This window comes from Rhinoraja longicauda, chromosome 1, assembly GCF_053455715.1.
Source record: "Rhinoraja longicauda isolate Sanriku21f chromosome 1, sRhiLon1.1, whole genome shotgun sequence".
Lineage (NCBI taxonomy): Eukaryota > Metazoa > Chordata > Chondrichthyes > Rajiformes > Arhynchobatidae > Rhinoraja > Rhinoraja longicauda.
This window is the reverse complement of record NC_135953.1, coordinates 105,597,517-105,620,822: the sequence shown is the minus strand read 5'-3', so window position 1 is coordinate 105,620,822 and position 23,306 is coordinate 105,597,517. Positions and strand designations below refer to the sequence as shown.

The 23,306-nt window shown below is 40.5% G+C and overlaps 1 protein-coding gene across 1 annotated transcript in view; it reads right to left on the bottom strand.

Annotated features, from left to right (window-relative positions):
• Positions 1-23,306, bottom strand: part of LOC144595956 (SWI/SNF-related matrix-associated actin-dependent regulator of chromatin subfamily A member 5) — a 38,147-nt gene that overhangs the window by 3,805 nt on the left and 11,036 nt on the right. Inside the window, exons 4-19 of the mRNA XM_078403935.1 lie at positions 22,779-22,879; positions 21,551-21,651; positions 20,505-20,684; positions 19,045-19,200; positions 18,036-18,167; positions 17,254-17,322; positions 14,067-14,176; positions 11,426-11,652; positions 9,716-9,837; positions 8,238-8,390; positions 6,864-6,996; positions 5,859-6,007; positions 3,836-3,955; positions 3,638-3,748; positions 2,894-3,007; positions 1,609-1,731 (exon numbers count right to left, since the gene is read on the bottom strand). Coding sequence (XP_078260061.1) covers positions 1,609-1,731; positions 2,894-3,007; positions 3,638-3,748; positions 3,836-3,955; positions 5,859-6,007; positions 6,864-6,996; positions 8,238-8,390; positions 9,716-9,837; positions 11,426-11,652; positions 14,067-14,176; positions 17,254-17,322; positions 18,036-18,167; positions 19,045-19,200; positions 20,505-20,684; positions 21,551-21,651; positions 22,779-22,879 — 2,101 coding nt within the window. The remainder of the gene's footprint in view (positions 1-1,608; positions 1,732-2,893; positions 3,008-3,637; positions 3,749-3,835; positions 3,956-5,858; positions 6,008-6,863; positions 6,997-8,237; positions 8,391-9,715; positions 9,838-11,425; positions 11,653-14,066; positions 14,177-17,253; positions 17,323-18,035; positions 18,168-19,044; positions 19,201-20,504; positions 20,685-21,550; positions 21,652-22,778; positions 22,880-23,306) is intronic.

Genomic DNA, 23,306 nt, shown 5'->3' with positions numbered 1-23,306 from the left:
TCCTTCTGTGCAATAACCAGCATCTGCAGTTCTTTGTTTCTATATTCCAGCATACTCACATAGCGATAGAAATTGCAAAATTGTAGGTCAGTCCTGAATATATCAACCAATACTAGCTGTGTGGGTCCATCAAATGTGGAAACACTGGATTCCAATGTTTTAAGGAAAAAGAGCAGAATCTTATTAAGCTGCGGTTCTACCAGTTCCTTAGTGCTTGGTTTAAGTAATTTAGCATGGATGAAAGCTGACAATGACCACCGAAACAAATTACTTAAATTCATGTCTTTCTCTTCAGAGATTGCCCGAAAGGCCAAGATGTCTTCCAGATTTCCTTTTATCACAGATTTCAAGCATGTGAAATTGTTTGAATAAAATGAAAGTTATTAATGCTGCACACAAGTGCCTTCCTACTCTAATTTTATCAGCATGAGGATGCCTTCAACTGCTCCCTTCAGGACCTTCCACGCTCTAAAAATGTCCTGTTGGATTTGAGCATCTCATATTTATGTTCTATTATTTGTATCTCTCCTGCAAGGCATGTCTCACTATCTGCAAATTCTAAGGCAATCACTATGCTCTCTCATTTCTCCAGAAAACAAATGCTCAATCTTTCTCCAATAGACACCAGTCAAAGAAAGGTGAAATCCCTCAGTTTTGGCATAGGCATTCTTTTCTTTTGACGAGTAATTCCCTATCACTTTTATATCAAACACCAAAAGACTCAGTGACCGTTTTCACTGGGATCTACAGGATCTCCCGGTTGCCAACCATTTTAATTCCCCTTCCCAAACTGACCTTGGCCTTCTACACTGCCAGAGTGAGGCCACATGCAAAACAGAGGAACAGCATCTCACACTTCGGTAGCTTGAAACCCAGTAGTGTGAACATTGAATTATTTCATCTTAGGTCATTTGTACATACACTCCCCTCCCTTCACTCTACCCACTGCACCCCACCCCACCCAATCCCCTTCCTCCATTAACGGCCAGTTAACCAATTCCATAGTTTGCAACGATGTATCCCTCATGGGATCACACTGCCCCATGCCAACAATCAGCCTATCAGGGAACTTCCCTACCCGAGGTTATCTGTAACCAGAGATAGATACAAAATGCTGGAGTAACTCAGCGGGCCAGGCAGCATCGCTGGAGAAAAGGATTAGGCAGCAGTTCAGGGCAGAACCTTTATTTTTTTCCCCGAGATATTCACTGACCCCTGCTAGCATTTTGTGTCTATCTTTGGTATGAACCAGCATCAGCAGTTCCTTTTTATCACCAAAGGTTTGAGCATTCCATAGTGTGTTCATAAGCAGCTACAGGAAAGATTAAATAAATACTGAAACTGTGTAGGAAGGAACTGCAGATGCTGGTTTAAACCAAAGTTAGTCTCAAAATGCTGGAGTAACCCAGCGGGACAGGCAGCATCTCTGGAGAGAAGGAATGGGTGACGTTTCAGGTTGAGACCCTTCTCTTCTACTGAAATTGCTAGGGATACTCAGTGGGACAGGCAGCATGTAAGGGGAGATAAATTATTAATGTTTCAGACCGACTTAAAAGCTTTATAGTCTTCTGTAAGAAATGCCACCACATTCAGAAACAGTAACCGTACCTGTGTCAACAGCTTATCCTTCTCCTCAAGCTCATCGTCGTTTAGGGGTTCGGCCTCGTCAATTTTGCACTGCTCTCCTTTCTGTACTTGAGCGGAGTTTGGAAGATCAGGGTTACGTGGGACCTACAGCAACATAAAAGTTTTAAATTACTCTCTGGCTCACTGTTTAGTTTAGAGATACAGCATGGAAACAGGCTCTTTGGCCCACCAGGTCGACGCCAACCAGCAATCACCTTGTACACTAGCACAATCTTACATATTAGGGACAATTTACAATTCTTACCGAAGCCAATTAGCCCAACAACCTATACACCTTAGGACTGCGGGAGGAAACCGGAGCACCCGGGGAAAATGTGCAAACTCTGTACAGCCAGCACCTGTAGTCAGGTTCTAACCCGGATCTCTGCCGCAGTAAGACAGCAACTCTACCACTGCGCCGCCCCAAAGATGTACGTTTCTCAACCTCCTAAGAGCAGCTGCCTAAACTCTGTACTCTGCAGTGCGATCAAAGGGAGAACGTGTAAACTATGTACAGACAGCACCCGAGTCTATGGATCGAACCAGAGTCTATGGCGCTTTAAGGCAGCAACTCTACCACAGCACCTTTGCACCTCCCTATTCTCTCAATTGTGGCCCAGAACACAAATTCTAAACAAAGTCTAAATTCTAAACATCATCTACTGACCAGAACATTCCTCAAACTATTTTGACAAAGGACACTGGGCTAAAAGGTAATAATTGAATCACCATACTAATTCAAGAATTTTACATAAATTCTACTCATTTCAAATATGGATTAAATCAAACCAGCCCGTAGACTTTTAACCTTTACCCAGCAAATAGACACTTGCCCACCATGTTCTGTCCAGCTCTCAACTCTAAGTTAATCCAATGATATGGCAAATATCCTGGAAGTAAATTCTGTGACGTCAACATTTTCCCATCTCAATTTTAGAATTTACTTGATAATGCAGCCACTTAAATCACAAATAAACAATGAGCACATTCAAAGTAAGGTGTTTGGTGGAAGAAACGGGGAAAATTGTGACTGGGGGACTGGTCACTTTCTGCCAAGCTTGTGCACCACATGGTGGCCATTTATGGAGCAGCAAGCAACAATACTAAGAGTCAACCTGACTATGAAATAGACAGACTCCTAATTTCTAAAGGTTGGCACTTGCTGTGAATACTGCAAATTTGAATAGTTAGCATTAATATAAAACAGTGACTCTATTCATACCCAAATTAATTGGGAAACAATTATCTAGCCAAGGATTATTTGTACCTTGTAGCCAATAGTTTTTCGATAATAAAGAATTTCTTTTTCTAGTAGTTCAAACAGCCGAGGGGGAAAGAATTGGAAATCTTGAATATTAGGCTGCTTTGGTGGCCGTGGAGCCTGGCAAAATAAAAAAGTATAAACACATAAATGTTATACCAGTACAAAAAAAAGTAACTTGTGAACATACAAGACCAATGTCGCCTCTTTCCAAATCCAGTAAGGCATTAAACCTAACGCCCCCCCCCCCCCCCTCCCACTCCATCTAGACACAGGCAGGTAAGCAATTTCCCCACCGCCACACTTCGCACCCAGATACCCTTACAATTTTTAAGCCAGAACATAGATTGATTATAAAACACAAAACAGAAATGCTGCAAGAACTCAGACAGTCAAGCATCTATGCAAATGGAAACTCAACGTTTAGGCTCAGCAAACATTCCTGAGAACCGATTATAGAATACTGTAAGAAGCAAGGAAGCATTAAACTCTATCTTTGCAGGTATTGTTTTTCTATTCAAAACATGCACTGATACTAGAAATGGGAGATCACTTTAGCCCATTGAATAATTTAACCCATTACACCACAAATGAAAAATTCCTCTTAAAATGTTACCAGTGAGATCATTAATATGCAATGCCAATCTCCATTAATATCTGTAATATCTATAATTTTCTCACACCGAAAGCCCTCAACTAGTAATAAAGCAGAGACAACATGAGTCTAATTTCACCAAAGATCAGACTTACTTTGGGGGCTTTTGGCTCACTGACACGTAGAGCTTCTCTGAAATATGCATCAACAGCATAATTTGCTTTTCGTTCTCGTTTAGGGGGTTCAATCCATTCAGTTAGGGCCAACTGTGGAGAAAACATTTCTATTTAAGCAAAATGTTTTATTTACTATGCTGAATTTAAAATGTAAAAGTTAAGCAACTCACGATTCACCTTTTGCTTCTCCCTGTAGTCCTCACCTTCGAAGTTGTACACACTGACCTCCGTTTCCACGGTGAAGTTTCTGAGCGAACTTTCACCCATATTTGAAAGCTTTTCTGACATTTCAGCTGTCTGCAGAAGATGATAGAACAAAACGGATGGCAATGTTTAAGTAATGAATTCATTACTTAATGAATTAAGTAATTAAGTAAAGTAATATTAAGTAATGAAGTAAATAAAATAATCGCTCGACAGAGTCCTCTAATTCCAAGAGATGAAAAAGGGACAACGTGTAAGAAACAAATCCAAATATTTATCTCATAGGCTTTCATGATCAGAGGTTAGTGCAGTAGTGGGGAGCAATCTTTCTTTCATTGACTTGTCATTCACTTGCAGGAATGATTGTATTCCTTCTTATCGAGTTGGAAAAGGCACCCAGTTACCAGCACTTGGGGACTTGAATTATAAGGAGAGGCTGGAATCTTTTTCACCGGAATGTAGGAGGTTGAGGGGTGACCTTATTGGAGATTTACAAAATCATGACAAGCAAAGATAAATGGTCACAGTCTTTAATCCACAGTGGAATTTTCCAGAATTAGAGCGTATAGAGGGGAAAGATTTAAAAGAGAACTGAGGGACAATTTCTTCACACAGAGGGTGTTGTGTATATGGATTGAGCTGCCAGAGGATGTTGTTGTCATGGGTATAATGACGAAGTTAAAAAGACTTTTAAAAAGATACGTGGATGGGAAAGGTTTGGATGGCTATGGGCTAAATGCACTGCTCTCCTTTCTGTAGTTGATTGGAGTTTGGCAGATCAGGGTTACATGGGACCTTCAGAAACATGAGTTTTAAATTACCCTCTGGTTCTGTGCTCTTTCACTTGTGGCCCAGAACATAGCTTCTAAACTTCTATGTATCACCTACTGAAAAGGACATTCCTCAAAAGATTTTGACAAACGACACCGAGCTAAATAGTCATGAGTGAATCACCATAATCTTTCAAGATCATCGTGGGAAGATTTTTTTAAAAAAATGAGCAAGACAGGCTTCAGGAAACGGGGCTTCCCCACTTTCATTATAGATGAGGCTCTCACTAGGGTCTCTTCTACATCCCGCAGCTCCGCTCTTGCTCCCCCTCCCCCCATTCGTAACAAGGACAGAATCCCCCTCGTTCTCACCTTCCACCCCACCAGCCAGCGTATCCAACAAATCATCCATCCAACATTTCCATCACCTACAACGGGACCCCACTACTGGCCACATCTTCCCATCCCCTCCCCTTTCTGCGTTCCGCAGAGACCGTTCCCTCCGTAACTCCCTGGTCCACTCGTCCCTTCCTACCCAAACTACCCCATCCCCGGGCACTTTCCCCTGCAACCGCAGGAGATGCAACACCTATCTCTTTACCTCCCCCCTCAACTCCATCCAAGGACCCAAACAGTCTTTCCAGGTGAGACAGAGGTTCACCTGCACCTCCTCCATTGTATCCGCTGCTCTAGGTGTCAACTTCTTTACATCGGTGAAACCAAACGCAGGCTCGGCGATCGTTTCGCTCAACACCTTCGCTCAGTCCGCCTTAACCAACCTGATCTCCCGGTGGCTGAGCACTTCAACTACCCCTCCCACTCCCAGTCTGACCTTTCTGTCATGGGCCTCCTCCAGTGCCATGGTGAGGCCCACCGGAAATTGGAGAAACAGCACCTCATATTTCGCTTGGGCAGCTTGCAGCCCAGCGGTATGAACATTGACTTCTCCAACTTTAGATAGTTCCTCTGTCCCTCTCTTCCCCCCTCCCCCCCACCCCCTCCCCCTTCCCAGTTCTCCCTCTAACTTCCTGTCTCCACCTATATCCTTCCTTTGTCCCGCCCCCTGACATCAGTCTGAAGAAGGGCATCGACCCGAAACGTCACCCATTCCTTCTCTCCTGAGATGCTGCCTGACCTGCTGAGTTACTCCAGCATTTTGTGAATAAATAACTTGGATTATTAATGCATGGGATCCATGTTCCAAAATATCAAGATGTCGTTTTTACCTTCCTTTCACCCCTCTCCAATATAGCATCAACATCTTCATCTGTAATGTCACTGTCTTTCGAAGCAAACACGTGGGTAGCACCATGACGAATCATCTGCAGCATCTCATCTTTACCCAATTTATTTAGATTCTGATCAACCAGCCTTCCTAAAAGAACAATTTCATAATTTACCAGAGAATGCATAAGACAGCCATTTATAAAAATAAGTATAACCTGGCTTATCAGAACAGTCTGAGGGGTGGATGTATGAACTGCGAGCTCAACAGGTAGACAGCATGCAGTAATTAGTTGCTTGTACCATATTATGTGGCTCAGGGCACACAACCATCGTATAAATTTATATAATTTCACTCTTGTTTAGAATTGTGCCATAAGAAAAAAAATAGAGTTTTAGTCTAATCGGAAAAAAAACCCCATTATAACAATCCTTGCAGGGCAGCGAAGCTCTCTTAAGATAGATAATCCAGTTACAAATCCAGGAATAGTATGGGGTGCAGTTGATGTTTAATGAAACACATTAAAAATAGAGATCAATGTCACACTTTTTCCAGGTGGAAGTACAACAATTTATACAAAACAAAGCTGTATTCATTTCTTTGAGCTTTAGTTTAGTTTAGAGATGCAGCATAGAAACAGGCCCTTGGCACAGAGTCTGCGCTGACCAGCTATTACACTGTACACTAGCACTACCCCACACACTTGGGACAATTTACAATAAGCCAATTAACCTACAAACTTGCATGTCTTTGTAATGTGGGAGGAAATCGGAGCATCCGGAGAAAACTCATTAGGTCACTGGAAGAATGCACAATCTCCATGCAGACAGCACCCATAGTCAGGATCGAACCCGGGTCTCTGGTGCTGTAAGGCAGCAACTCTACTGCTGCACCACTACAATTGGCCCATCTGCGCCACCCAGCAGCCCACTCTGGAACTTAAAACTCTAAACCTTTACGTGAGTCCAAGGTCCAGCACCCCATCCAAATGCAGACAAATACCAACCTTGCTGAATTACAATAGAGTCCAATCTAAGCTTCATTTCAGCACGCTCCACGATTCTTTCTTCTACAGTGTTATCCGTTATAAATCTGAATACTTTGACACTTTTTGATTGTCCGATTCTATGAGCTCGATCCTTAAAAAGAATTGCAGGAAAGTCAAATTCAAATATCATTCATATATATTGCTGTTAAATAATTAGTATAAACAGCTTTGTTTTAAAGTACATATATAGGAAATGCTGACCAAAATCCCACAACACCAAAAAAATTAAAAATAAATGACAAATAAAATAACTTCCACCTAACTGTGCTTAGTTTAGTTTGTTGTCATGTGTACTGAGGCACAGTAAAAAGCTTTTATTGTGTGACCAGTCAGTGGAAAGATTATACATGATTACAATCAAGCCATCCACAGTGTACAGATAAAGGGAATGGTGTTTAGTGCAAGATAAAGTCCAGTAAAGTTTGATTAAAGTGCTTCAGTACTGGTGAGTAAAAGACATTCTCTGTGTACTCTAAATGCCCAGGTAAAATCATGAGCTGTTGCAGTGAGGTGGGGGGAGAGGGGGGTGAAGTGTGGGTGGAGAAACACTCCTAACATCCACTGTCCAATCAAACTCACTTTAATTGAATCTACTCACTGCCAGGCACATGCATTGCCCGATTCATGTAATAACGCAAACACATTGTCAGGCATAAATGTGCTAAATGGCCTAATTCTGCAAAGGGTAATGGGTGAAGCATTTGAACAATTCTGTTGCCTTTTGTTTTTGTTGGTAGCACAAAACTAAGTTGAAACTCACAAATTGCCACTATGTTATTTAAATCGCAATGCTGCTCATGCATTAGATCCCAAAGCACTTAACACAAGCCAGTTTTGTGTAGTACTTTCTGGTGTCACTGCAACTATAACTTACAAATGTCAAACAGTCAAGCAGAAATATTAACTGCTTTTGTACTTTGCAGAGATGCTGCCCAATATCTCAGTATTTCCAGAAGCTATTGCATGCTCCATGCAGTATACCACAAAAGCTGAAATACTTCCAGAAGAGTGTTAAAGAAGCATAAACACATGGTGTTAAAAATGTTAAAGGAATTCATCCTCTATCTTATTTCACACTGAGCATATATAACTTATCTTATCTCTAGATCATCTCCCTCTATTAAAAATTGTATTGTTAGAAATTCCAAATAAAAGCGAATTGCATTTAACGACTAACAATCCAACCTTTGCAGGAAGGATATGAAACATTCAAACCCTCCAAATATCTTTGTGCTTCTAATTAGCTGATAGAAAAAGTGGTTTTCATTTACTTTTTTTTAATTTGTAGGTTCTGTGCCATTTCTCTTTGAAAATCATTTCTCAGTAACCTACCATGGCCTGCAGGTCAACCTGTGGGTTCCAGTCAGAGTCGTAGAGGATTACTACATCTGCTGTAGCTAAATTTATACCAAGACCTCCAGCACGGGTGCTCAACATGAAGATAAACTTGGAACTCCCAGGAGAATTGAAAGCAATAATAGAATCCTGAAGGGATGAGAGAAATGTCAAGTCTCAGAAGTGCATAGTAGAATGAGGAACAATTTCTACAATTGGCTTGCAATTTGTCATTGCAAAAGTACAAGATGCAAATTGTATGCTTTAGTTCCTTATTTGATATATTAGCATCAATTCCATAAATGGAGTTTTAGTACAATGAAACCTTGATATGATGAGTAATGATAGGGGAAATAGGGGAGATATGATAAGGGAATCGATAACCAGAGGACATAGGTTTAAGATAAAGGGGGAAATATTTCATAGGAACCTGAGAGATAAGCTTTTCACACAAAGGTATATGGGACGTATACCTGAGGAAGTAGTTGAGGCAGGTACTATCGCAAGGTTTAAGACAGGTACGTGGATAGCACAGGTTTAGAGGGATATGGGCTAAACACCGGCAGGTGGAACTAGTGTAGATGGGACATGTTGGTCATTGTGGGCAAATTGGGCCTGCTTCCATGCTGCGCGACTCCGTGCCTGTAGTAAAACACTGCAGTCTGAAGAAGGGTCTCGATCCGAAACATCACCTATTCCACTTTATCTCTATTGTTGGATGTACCATGGGTTTTCCATGCCCCCAAGCAAGAAGAGGTAAATATTTGTTTCACTTAAACTGGAGACGGTATATAATGTGGATACTAACATTGTCCTCTGGCAAACATGTTATATCAAGGTTCCACTATATAGATAATAACACGGAGCCCGCGGCCCAGACTCACCACCTGCGGCGCTGGCTGCATTCGGAGGCTGCGGGAGCGGCTGCGACTCGTCTCCGGAGTCTCCGGCGCGGGCCGCCTGGAAGTCGGAAGCCCGCAGGCCCCTGGATGGGGGCCGACATCGGGAGCTCCGGCAGTGGCATCGCCCGCCCCGAATTGCGGGGCTTGGGTCGGCCCGCCGCGGACCTTTCACTGTCCGGCGCGGCCTGAACAAAGGCCGTGGGATTTTCTCCGCCCGGCAGGGGCTTCAATGTCGGGAGCCATGACGCACCGACGTGGCAATTCCAACAGCCTGACCGCGGGAGAAGATGGCAGGGGAAGAGAAGACATTCTGGCCTTCCATCACAGTGAGGAGGGGACTGGAGAAGACTCACTGTGATGGATGTTTCTTTTGTTTGGTGTTGATTTATGATTGTATGTGTTATTGCATTTTAATTGATTATTCTTATTGGTCTTATTGTTGAACTGCGGGTAATTTTTCATTTCACTGCACATTTGTGTATGTGACAAATAAATTGACTATTGACTGAATAATTTCAGTGGAAACTTGAAGAAAAACATCAAACTTTAGATAGTGCAAGGCAAGAAATATACCTGTCTGTCCACATGTGGTGTCTGCCCATCCAATCTGCAGTACTCATAGTTTTTCCACATACAGTAATCTTCTAAAATATCCAGCACCCTGGTCATTTGGCTGAAAATTAACACCCGAGAACCTACGAAAATGAATATTGCACATCAGCGTAAACTGGTGAAAGTTAGCCATATACACATTGTGTGGATATGACATTCTTCAAAATCCACATTGCCCAAAGTGCAATACAAAAATATTATTTTTCCCCACCGCTGTTAATAGCCAGGAATTTAAAAGTTAATTTGTCCTCTAACCCTGCTAACTCAGGTTATAATTCGTGTGTATTTGAACTGAATAAGGGTCCCAACCTAAAAAAAAGGACCTATTTTCCTCAGTTGCCGCAGGAAGTACATCCTCTGTTGGGCCTTTTTGACTGTGGAGTCGATGGTGGCCCCCCATTTAAGGTCCCTGGAGATGATGGTTCCAAGGAACTTAAATGACTCCACAGACGTGACTATGGTGTTGTTGATGGTGAGTGGGGTGAGGGGAGGAGGATCTCTTCGAAAGTCTACAATTAGTTCCACTGTCTTGAGAGCATTGAGCTCCAGATTTTTCAATTTAGGCTTGGATAAGTGGGCTAAGCTACCATTTAACATTTGTTCAACTTCTAGCTCTATAATTATCTGATTTTTTAAGAATCTTATGCTAATGGCGTGTTGGCCTTCATAACGAGAGGAGTTGAGTATAGGAGCAAAGAGGTCCTTCTGCAGTTGTGCAGGGCCCTGGTGAGACCACACCTTGAGTATTGTGTACAGTTTTGGTCTCCTAATTTGAGGAAGGACATCCTTGCTATTGAGGGAGTGCAGCGTAGGTTCACGAGGTTAATTCCTGAGATGGCAGGACTTTCATATGATGAAAGAATGGAGTGACTGTGCTTGTATGCATTGGAATTTAGGAGAGGGGATCTTACAGAAACATTACTCTTAATAAAATTATTAAGGGATTGGACATGCTAGATGTAGGAAACATGTTCTCGATGTTGGGGGAGTCCAGACCCAGGGGCCACAGTTTAAGAACAAGGGGTAGGCCATTTAGAACCGAGATGAGGAAAAACATTTTCACATAGAGGGTTGTGAATTTATGGAATTCTCTGCCTCAGAAGGCAGTGGAGGCCGATTCACTGGATGTATTCAAAAGAGAGTTAGATAGAGCTCTTAGGGCTAGCAGAATCAATGGGTATGGGGAGAAGGCAGGAATGGGGCACTGATTGTGGATGATCAGCCATGATCACATTGAATGGCGGTGCTGGCTCGAAGGGCCAAATGGCCTACTTCTGAACCTATTGTCTATGTCTATGTATCTGACTTTTCAGTTGAATCTGCCTCTTGCAAAACAGGATTCTAATATCAAAGACAATTTCCAATCCAACTAGCCATTCATCTACTTCATACACTGCAAGCTCAATTATTAGCCACCAAAATCTGGCTTTATTGATTATATTTTGAATCTATTGCATACCGGGTGGACAATTAAGATAATAACACAAACAAAAAGCAAGCAATCTCCCAAGAAACATATCAGCATTCCTCTTATCAAGGCCTGTTAAGTCTAAATGAAAAATCCAGTGTTATTAACTTAATTATGTATGCCAAAACTTCAACCAATTTACATCTTGATGATGTGTAGTTAATAATCATATACACAATATAAAAGACAGTGCCTCGGCCAACCTTGGTCCTTCATTCGTGGCAACAGTTTGTCCAATACCACCATCTTTCCACTGTTAATCACAAGATGAGTATCAGTAGTATAAGGTGGGCCAGGCTCAGCTCCATCAAACAGATAGGGATGGTTGCAACACTTGCGCAGCTGCATTAGTATGTTCAATAGACGCATTTTGTCCATTTTGCCTGAGGAGTTAAGGATGTCAATATCCTTCATTAAAATCCTAGTGTACCTGCAAGAAATATTACAGTTAAAATTTTGGAAAAGTGATATTTTCTCCCTATAGTTCTTCAAGAGAAGTGTGTGACTTAAAATTGTTTGAGTATGCCATTAGGACAAAGACCAAAGTTCCATTGCCACCCTTGAATCGCGTACCAGTGAAGCAGTAGTAAAAGCAGACCCAAAGAGAGATCAGGTAGTATAAGAAAATAACTGCAGATGCTGGTACAAATCGAAGGTATTTATTCACAAAATGCTGGAGTAACTCAGCAGGTCAGGCAGCATCTCAGGAGAGAAGGAATGGGTGACGTTTCTGAAGAAGGGTCTCGACCCGAAAAGTCGCCAATTCCTTCTCTCCTGAGATGCTGCCTGACCTGCTGAGTTACTCCAGCATTTTGTGAATAAAGAGAGATCAGTGTGCATAAGGCACAGAGTGTCTCCCTTTGACAGAATGTACATTCCATAAAGTTCCAAGGTACGAAAGGTCAGATTGCCAAGATGTGTATTATTGGGTTCACATGTGATTTAAGAAACCATTAAGTGGTATCCACTCAACAAAACAAGTAGCAACTACATTGGAATAAACATTTATTACACCAAAACAGGTAATCTGACTCAAAGCTGGAAATCAGGCTTCATACCAGCCCCCTCCTTCTTAACACTTTAAAAAAGTTTTTTCTTTCTTCCATGCGCTTATCTAACCTCACTTAAATGAATCTATACTATTTATATCTGTTACTCCACATGTTATCTCGTTCCACATTACAATAGCGGCCAGATACTGACAGAACTTAATAGGCAGTAAAGCAGGTTGGAACATTGAGGGTTTATTCAGACCGCTCACCTTCTTGATGCTTCACATTCCTTATCAGATTTTTGGTGCCAACCTTGTATTGTTACCCCCGATGGTTCTGATGATTCTTAGTGGTAACTCTAGTTCTGGTCTTAACCAAAAATTACAATATGATGTGACACAGAGCCTCTTTAGAAGGGTCATTGACAACTGGACAAATGTTGTATAAACTCAGCAGATCTCAGTGATATGGTTTCAAGAGAGTTGTGCTAACCTAAGCACAGATATCACTTTTCGATTAGGTTGGAAAATATAAAGAGAAAAGGAGCCCTATAACTTTAGGAGCATCTATAACTTTAATAAAAACTGGAATCGTCATCTTCACCCAGGAAAAGACCAAATCCATGTGTCATTGAAAAACCTGGCTGCTGCTTCGAGAATGAACCACGTGATCAAAGAAGTCAGTTTGACTCAAGCAGCAACAAACACAAAAAGGGAAGTTCACTGTAGTATGGAATCACAACTTTATTTCAGAGTGCATTGGGTAAGTCAACAGAGTTTTATAATGTTGAATTCATTCCATTTGTTCACAAGTGCTCTCAATGCCTTCAAATGAAAGACAGAGGGATAAAATATGTAGGTAGTGTAACTAGAAAAGGAGAAATATTAGACCAAAATCTGGGGGAATGCAGCCAGACAAGTGGTTGGAGTATCAGTGGGAGAACAGTTTTTGAGATAGAGACCGTAAATCTATACGTTTCAAGGTCGTTTACTGATGGTCAGAGTAATGGCAGATGGAATTTAATCCTTCCTAGTGTGACCCTGATGAATGTGAGGCGATTCATTTTGGGAGAGCTAATAGGCTATGACATACATAATGTTTGGATCCTGGGCAGTACTGGGGCCAGAGAGTTAGGTATAAAGTCCAAAGGATGCGTGAAGATGGCAGCACTGGTAAGATGAAGACAGCATATGAGATTCTTGCTTTAGTTAGTTGGAGCGCAGAATACAAGAGCAGGTAAGGTTGTGCACAATTATAGAAAACGTTGGTTAGACTACAGCTAGTGTAGTATGTGCAGTTCCAGTTGTCACACTATAGGATTGATATGATTGTCCTGAAGAGAGTACAAAGGAAGTTCACCAGGATGCTGTTAGGGGTGAAGTGTTTAAGTTGTGAAGGAGAGACTGGAGAAGCTGGGTTAGGTTTCTTTTGAGCAGAGGAAGTCAAGGCATACAAAATTATGAGGGACACAGATGGAGTAGTAGTGAGAAATCCCACCAAAACGATGGTGCCTAAAACGGGTGAAAAGGTAAAGGATAAGAGATTTGGAGGATATCCAAGGAAGAAGGTTTTCACCCAGTGCTTGACTGGAATCTGGAGCAGACCGCCTGAGGCGGCAGTTAGAAATACTTTCAATAATCATATAGTATCTAAACAAGCACTTGAATCACCAAGGCAAGAAGGCAACAGGCAAAGTGCCAGAAAATAGAATTAGTACAGATGGTCAGCATGGGCATGGTGGGCCAAAAGGCCTGTTTCTGCATTGCATGACTGTGATTAATGTAAAATGAATTGTGAAAAATTATGCCATGCTTCATAATGCAATGTTGTTACTTGCAGGTTGTATACTCACCATTCCCGTTGCATTTTGCTAAGGCCTACATACATTTTGACTTCCTTTTTTGGTGGCAGACTCTTTTCTACCTCAGCTTTAATACGTCGGAGAAGGAAGGGTCGCAATACCTAATTCAGGTTAGAATACATGCTCTTTACACACTGATGGTGCCAATTTAGGCAAGTAAAATAATGCAATTAAAATTTCTAAATTTAAACACTATAGAGAAGTTTTTAAAATATTTTACCAAGCCGATTTAAGTAGATACTGGTTCCGAATTCAGCCAAATGGACATACGCAGCCAAACTTAAATCAAAAGTACCTCCAACAGTCATGTTAGGTACAACCTACTTTATCGCAAGCTCACAGCATCCAAAGAAGAGCAAGTTCACAAAGGTGCCCACTGACAATGCCAATTAGTTGGAATTAAATTTGAGAGAATTTGAAAGAATTACACATTCGTAAGAATTTATAACTTAGTTTTCAAACACAATGGACCCCAAACTAATATTTATTCTGCTAAATAGCAAAAAGACAGGCCTAAGTATATTCTTCAAAAGTTACTTGAAAACCACATGTGCAATATAAAAAATCCTGATGGACACATCTTCAAACAAAATATCAATAAGAAATATTAAGGTTACAAAAAACTTGGTCAAGGAGGCATCTTTTAAAGAGAATCTTAAAAAAAAGATAGAGGGTTAGAGGGGGAATTCCTGAGTTTGAAGCAAGCAGTTGAAACAGTGCAGTAATGAATAAGAAGGATGAGCAAGCAACAGAACTGGAACAGTGTGGAGATATCAGGAGATAATTACAACAGGGATCGATGTAATCACAGAATGATTTAAACGTTTCTGGGCTAGGTGTAAGTGTAGCCTGGTATTTGGTAGAAGGTGAGAATCAGATTCCAGTTTTTAAGTTCAAGTTTACAGACAGTGCAAAGTGGGTGGCAAGGAGAACATTGCAATAATCGATTTGATACAACAGTACTTCAGATAGAAATAATTGGTCTTGGTGATGGAGTGAACGTAGGAGCAGAACAAGTAGGATCAAGTAGGACAGAAAGGGTGGAAACACTCATTAAGCCCGAGAAAGCGACTAGTCAAGGATAACATTTTTGGTATGCGCCAAACCAAGAAAAGCAGAACAAGTTCAACCCCTACTTCACCCATGAAAATGTACATCAAGAAAGACGCCTTAAAAAAAAACTAACAAAAATCCATTTACCTCTTCACCCCATAATACGGAAAACAAATTTCGCAATTTGTAACACATGAATCTCCTATCATCCCATCTTTGTAGCAGTTCTAACAGAAAAGCAACAGACCTAGACGCATACGATTTGGGCAGCCGAATCAAGATCAGAATGCACGACAAACCAGAGGCAAACTTAATGGGTCTCATTGCCAAAACTGACTGGAGCACCATGGGGACACAAAAACAAGTTTTGGGGTTATCCATATTTGGTACAGCTCCCAGCACCAATACTACTATTGTCCACTCCACTGACCCATAAAAGAAACATTCTAATCCCTTTCAAGTAGGGAGTTTTTTTTTTACCATACATGTTAGGTTGGTACTGATAACAGGTGAGCACATTACCACAGCCAAGAATAATTCCAAATATCTAATGGTGCCACTACACAATGTTTTGATCGCCATTTATAATGGGTTAATTCAATTACCATTTTTGTGTCCATAAGAAGATTGGACTGTTAAGTTATAATTCTTAATTCTTATGTCAGCTTATAGAAACGTAGAAAATAGGTGCAGGAGGAGGCCATTTGGCCCTTTGAGCCAGCACCACCATTCATTGTGATCATGGCTGATCATCCACAATCAGTAACCTGTGCCTGCCTTCTCCCCATATCCCCTGATTCCACTAGCCCCTAGAGCTCTATCTAACTCTCTTTTAAATTCATCCAGTGAATTAGCCTCCACTGCCTTCTGTGGCAGAGAATTCCACAAATTTACAACTCTGGGTGAAAAAGTTTCTTCTCACCTCAGTTTTAAATGGCCTCCCCTTTATTCTTAGACTGTGGCCCCTGGTTCTGGACTCCCCCAACATTGGGAACATTTTTCCTGCATCTAGTTTGTCCAGTCCTTTTATAATTTTATACGTCTCTATAAGATCCCCTCTTATCCTTCTAAAATCCGGTGAATACAAGCCCAGTCTTTCCAATCTTTCCTCATATGGCAATCCCACCATCAGGGGATTAACCTTATGAACCTACATTGCACTGCCTCAATTGCAAGGACGTCCTTCCTCAAATTAGGAGACCAAAACTGCATACAATACTCCAGATGTGGTCTCACCAGGGCCCTATACAACTGCAGAAGGAGCCCTTTGCTCCTCTACTCAAATCCTCTCGTTATGAAGGCCATCATGCAATTAGCTTTCTTCACTGCCTGTTGTACCTGCACGCTTACTTTCAGTGACTGATGTACAAGGACACCAAGGTCTTATTGCACTTCCCCTTTACCTAACCTGACACCATTGAGATAATAATTTGCCTCCTTGTTTTTGCCGCCAAAGTGGATGATCTCACATTTATCTACATTATACTGCATCTTTCATGCATCTGCCCACTCACTCAACCTATCCAAGTCACCCTGCAACCTCCTAACATCCTCTTCGCAGTTCACACTGCCACCCAGCTTTGTGTCACCTGCAAACTTGCTAGTGTTACTTCTAATTCCATCATCCAAATCATTAATATATATCGTAAATAGTTGCGGTCCCAGCACCAAGCCTTGCGGCACTCCACTCACCACTGCTTGCCATTCTGAAAAGGACCTGTTTATTCCTAATCTTTGCTTCCTGTCTGTCAACCAATTCTCTATCCATGTCAATACCCTACCCCCAATACCATGTGCTCTAATTTTGCTCACCAACCTCCTGTGTGCGACCTGATCAAAGGCTTCCTGAAAGTTTAGATACACTACATCCACTGGCTCTCTTTATATTGAACAAGCATATTTAACACCTATAAAACAAATACTCGATGGCATATTAAATCCTCAAAGTTATACGTCATAAAGAGTGATGCATTACTTCATAAATTGTTGTTACTTTAAATTAGTTTGAATCTTTTTTTACTCAAATCACCTTGATTAAATAGTAAACACTTTTCTCAAATTATGGTGTATCTCATTATATCTACAAGTTAATAGCATCAGTGCGAGATAAAAAAGATACACTTACCATATGCAACCGTTCAACTAGTTTCTGGTCACCAAAACAGTTATTTGTGTCAAACCACGAGTCAAAGTCCTAAAAAGAGAGAATGTCAAATCGAACAACAGACCACATTTGCAGTTAGCTCTCACAGATAACAATCCTATATTCTATAATATCACATGGTAAATTGTGAACTAAAAATTCCCTTTTTAAAATCCTTCATGCGGGCATTTCTTAAAACATGCCAAGATATTGCAAAGCTGAATGTCAAATTTTGATTTGCATCTTCTTGTTAAAGTATTTTGAGCAATTTAAATCATTGAAGTTATGAATTCAAGGTGACAGAATTGCTCAAATTATGTCAAGCACCTGAAAGGGCAGATTCAACATGCTAGTTAATTAAAGACAGATGCAATACTGCGCATTTAAAATCTGAGAGGACATTTTGTGTTGCTAGAATCTGGAATGCACTGCCAATTGAATAGTGGAGACAGGTTCAATCATGATAAGCAAAAGAGAACGAGAAAAGTATATATTTTTAAATTGTATAGTTGGTAATAGCTTGAGCTGTTAGATTAGCTGAAATACTCTTGCACAGAACTGGTATGAATATAATAGGGCAAAACGACCCACCGCATGCTGTGATTTCATGGAACTCCTTCATGCACTTTTTCTAAAATACTAGCTTTTCTACCGATCAACACAGTCTCTGACAAAATTCCACTCCTCAACCACAGAACGTCCCATTTAACTTGAATGAAAGGTTACCGCTCGAGTCTCTGTTGGTTGGCCTTTGAAATACTTACAGAAGAGGAATTAAAGACATCAGGGAGAAGGAAGTTGAGCAGTGCCCAGAGTTCGTGCAAGTTGTTCTGAAGAGGTGTACCGGTGAGCAACAGTCGATTTGTCGTTTTGAATTCTCTCACTATTTCAGACAGCTACAGTAACATATCAAACATATTATGAAACAGTGGTTTAATACTTAATCTGTGATTTACACCACACAATCATATAGATATGTAATACTGAGGCTCTATATGGCGCTGGTCAGGCCGCATTTGGAATACTGTGAGCAAATTTGGGCCACATATCTGAGGAAGGATGTGCTGGCTCTCGAGAGGGTGCAGAGGAGATTTACAAGAATAATTTCAGGAATGAGTGGGTTAGCATATGATGAGTGTTTGACAGCATTGGGCCTCTACTCGCTAGAGTTTAGAAGGTTGAGAGGGGACTTAATTGAAACTTACAGAATAATGAAAGGCATAGATAGAGTGGATGTGGAAAGATGTTTCCACTGGTGGGAGAGTCTAGGACCAGAGATCATAGTCTCTGAATTAAAGGATGCTCTTTTAAAAAGGAAGTGAGGAGGAACTTCTTGATATTTTTAAGGCAGAGAATGACAAGTTCTTGATTAGAACGGGTGTCAAGGGTTATGGGGAGAAGGCAGGAAAAAGGGATTAGGTGGCAGAGATCAGCCATGATTGAATGGCGGAGTAGACAGGATGGGCCGAATGGCCTAATTCTAACTCCTACAACTTGTGACATTATAAAAAGAATGCTTTGAAAAACACTTTACAAGGGAGAGAGGCAATTAAAGCCAGATCTGCCACGGTAATCGAAGAAATGAGAAGGAAGCACGAGACAGGCATTGGGTTGAACACACGAGAAGCTACCTCATCACAGGGAGCTCATGAGGCAAGGTTTAAAAAAAAAGAGGTTTATAGGGATTTACCAAAACCTTAACCATCATCTTTTGGGTTACTACATGGGAAGGGGTGGATGTGATGAAGAGTGAGTGAAGAGAAAAAAGCATACCTTAGATTTTTCATTTTTGATTCTGTGAGCTTCATCTATGACCAGATACCTCCAATTAAACTTCTTGAAAACGGATTTCTCTCTGATCAGCATTTCATACGAGGTCACACAAACATCCCACTCTCCAGGCAGCAGGACGTCCCTGATGAAAGCAGCCTGACAAAGTAAGAAGTTGTCTCCTTAAATGATCATTCATCTTTCTTTTATGCAACTGACCTGAATCAGGATAGAACTTGTACTATATTGAGCAGTTAAATTTAATCTAGAACAATTCAGACAAATGCAGAAATCAGTACGAGTTGATATTATAGAATATATTATATACTATGAGCAATAGTTGTCACATGGGAGGCTGCTCTGGAATGTCAGATCCCACAGGATCTAGGGAAAGCCAACTAACTGGATACAAAATTGACCATGGTAGGAAGCAGGTGGTGGTGGAAGGCCCTTTATTTTGGATTGTAGGCATGTGATGCGCCTCAAGGGGCCAGTACTGGGTCCATTGCTGTTTGTCTGCCATATCAATGAATTGGATGGGAATAAACTAAACTAAGAGAATGTACAAGGCATAATAAGTTTGCAAGTGACACTGAAATAGGCAGAATTATAGTGAAGGCAGTTATCATGATCTTGATAAACTGGATAAGCAAGCAGAGGAATGTCAAGTGACGTTTAATAGAGCTAAGTGCAAGGTGTTGCATTTTTTAATAAGGATAAGGAAGCTACTGGTGAGGATTTACTCCCATTAAGAAGAGAATGGACAAATTAAGGACAATCAACTTGGCTTTGTGTGGGGCAGGTCCTGTTTTGCAAACTAGATTAAGTTTTTCTGAAGACGACAAGTGTGAATGTTGAGGGTAGGGCAGAAAAAGTTGTCTATGCGGACTTTGGTGAAGCACTTGACAAGGTGCTCCTTGGTAAGCTGATCCAGAAGATCAAGATACATGGGATCCACGGTGATTTGAATTCAGAATTCAGTTTGAATTCAGAACCGACTTACCCACACAAGTCTGAATTGTAGTGGAAGGCTGTTATTCTGGCTAGAGATCTGTGACCAATGGTGTTCCATATATATTGTCTTGGACAAGAATATAGTTAGGTTTGTAATAAGTTTGCAGACAACACAAAAGTTGGTTGGGTTGTGGGCAGTGAAGGTTACAGCAGAATATGGAAACAAACCGCCTGGGGAAGCAGCTACGTTAGTGTTGTTTAAGAGGCTTTTAGAGTGGCACACAAATATGCAGCGTCTGGGGGGGGGATATGTGGAGGCAGAAGGGATTAGTTTAATTTGGCATTGTTTTCACCACAGACATCGTGGCCGAAAGACCCTTTCCAGTGCTGCAATATTCTATCCTATCGTCAAACCAGTATTTCTAGCCACAGTGATTTACCACCACGCTTTGCTGACACGTGTCGGATTAAACATCGATATGTTCAGGTGCAGAAAATATAGTGCTTACCCGTTGTTCCTTGTCACCAATTAGACAAATGGCTCGAAGAGTTGGTATCCATCTGTTGAATTCAAGCATCCAGTTATGGAGTGTAGATTTAGGGACCAGAACCATATGAGGCCCAGGAATGCTTCTGTAATGTTTCATGTACCCCAGAAGAGCAATAGTTTGTAAAGTCTTACCAAGACCCTGTCAAATGAAGCATAATTGATTGGAAATAACAAAAACAAATCTGAAAAATAGGCACACAATTCTCAGTCTAAAGCCTTTCCAATGTTTAAATCATGGCTCTTACTTCTTTTGTTTAACTTCATATTCAGGTCATGGCTCTTTTCACTCAATGCAGTACACCCTCGTTATAATGGACCTTGGGGTGGTGTGAAAACGGACCGGCAACAACAACATTTTGGAGAAAGTTCCAAGCATCAACTATCCAAGTGCTTTGGTACCATTGCACACCAGGGGAATTGGTTTCCCTCATGGAAATCTTGAAAGGTACTTTCAGTGTGAAGATAGAATTTTCAAGGGGAAACGAATTCTCTGAGAAATACAATGACTACACCTCAACCCGTCTAATGTACACTACACCCAATTTTAGCACTAGTTCCCCATTGTTAATGTGGTAGATTTTAAAATCATCAGGATTGATTTCTAAAATTGCTGAGATCAAAAGCGGGCAGCTAATTGCATCCTTATTCTACTCTGCCAAAGCACTTTGGTGGGAGCCAGTGCCTTGATAGGTTATTTTAAAAGACATCGAAGTGCCTTTGCTGCATGTCTGAAGAAACACCAGCCAGATTGCTCAAGGACTGCAAATTTTCTTTCCCTAAAAAGGATAGCAAACCAAATGGTTTTTTTTATATTGTCGTGTCACGGTCACTTCTCATTTCATATTTATGCATAGGTTTTGTATTCTTGTCCGAATCATTAGTACTGGCTTCAACATTTTCAATCCAATAACTCTATACTACCTCATATCCAAAATTGGATAACATTTTTACTTTTAACACCCACAATCAACATTTCTTATGCTCACAATCAATATAGATTCATACCATTTCATCTGCTAGGATACCATTAATGCCATTTTCATATAAAGAAATGAGCCAGTTCAGCCCACGGATCTGGTAGTCTCGCAGCTTCCCTCCCTTCACATCTGTGGAAGAGATTCCAAACAGTTAGAACCTGAGCCATTGAAAACAAATGTGTACAAAAGAGAAAGTGAACATGAAATTATCCTCATGACCAGCAACTATTTAACCAAAGATACCTTATCAGCCCAGGAGAACAAAATATAAAAGTTCCATCAATATCTGTTGATACCAGGACCCCAGTGTTTGGATAAAGAAAGGCATTTGAACATGATTCCAAAACAAAAAATGGCTTTATAGTAGCAGACTAACACCACTGCATTGCAAGCCAAATAAAATATTAAACACAAAGCCAAAAATATGGAGTCAAATAGTTCCAGGATGCAAACATCCACCATTTACAGTAAAAAAATTATGGTGGAAGAGAGAGGGAGAAAGAATTGAGAGTTCTGTTAGCAATAATATTATCATAGGAATGGTTATTAGGGTTTAAATAATGCCACCTGGAAAGTTCACCTGAAGAATTTTAAATAGACTGATCACATCATCCACAAAAGAACGGTATGTGGATAATCTGATCAATTATTCTCTGTGCAATTATTGGTTAATATATTTTAATGTGGGCCATATTAACGTGATGACTTTGTCCATTTGCAAGGAACAAGAGTCCCATGAAAAATTGGTGCAATTTAAACTTCTGAATATCTCAAGCATAAGATGAGCAAATAGTGTCACTGAGGCCAGAGTAAAGGGCTGGTTTGCAAAGTAATCATTACATAATGACACATAATAATATTTGAGTTACATTGCAACGTAATATGCGGAGAGGCACAGAAAACTGAATGTTCACAATGACTATCCATGTTCATGGCTCAGAAAGGTATAAGTCACAAATTTGCTGGTACAAGTCAATGGTCTCAACACCATTAGCAGACTTCCACAAGAGCTATCCTTGACAGAACAAAGAATGTAAATAATGTCAAAGTAAATGCAAAGGGAGGATAGAAGTAGTAAGTAAAGCAACCTCAAATGTTCAAAAAATGTAGTTTTGACTATTTTAACAAGACATATTTTCCAAATCAAATGTAAGGGGAACAAAAAATACAAATGTAAAAGCAACTGGAAAATAAAGGAGTGAGAAGTTAGCTAATTAACAAATGTGTGGATCAATGAATAAAATGGCTTTACATACATGATGGGGATTCTTCAAACCTTGTGCAGACATTGGTTGTCTTGCTATTTTCTGACAGGAGTTCTTCATCCTCTTCCTGCTCTGTACGACGATGACGATAACTAAGAATTAAAAGTGGATTGTTTTGTGCAATCAGTCACCACCTTATTCTAATGATTCAAGTGAAATACTATTCCTGCCAATTTCAAACCCATCAAAGCTAGTCACCTCAAAATAACCAACATCACACATTATATTCAAGAACGGAGATGGAAGAGAGTAACTTTGTAGCCAAATTCAGCAACTATTTGGAGCATTACTCAATTAAACATACAATTAATGCAATTACTCCAAGAGTCATTTGAAATCCAAGCAATTTTGAAATTTCCAAGTTATTATTCAAATATTCATGTTTTTCTAAAGCCAATGGAGACTAAAGGGTGCAATGATGTAGTTGATGCAAATTAAAATAGTTATTTACAACATGTACGAGGCTTTATAAGATTGTTTTGCTGCATTATTCTTTAGCACTTGTGTAACAAACTTTAA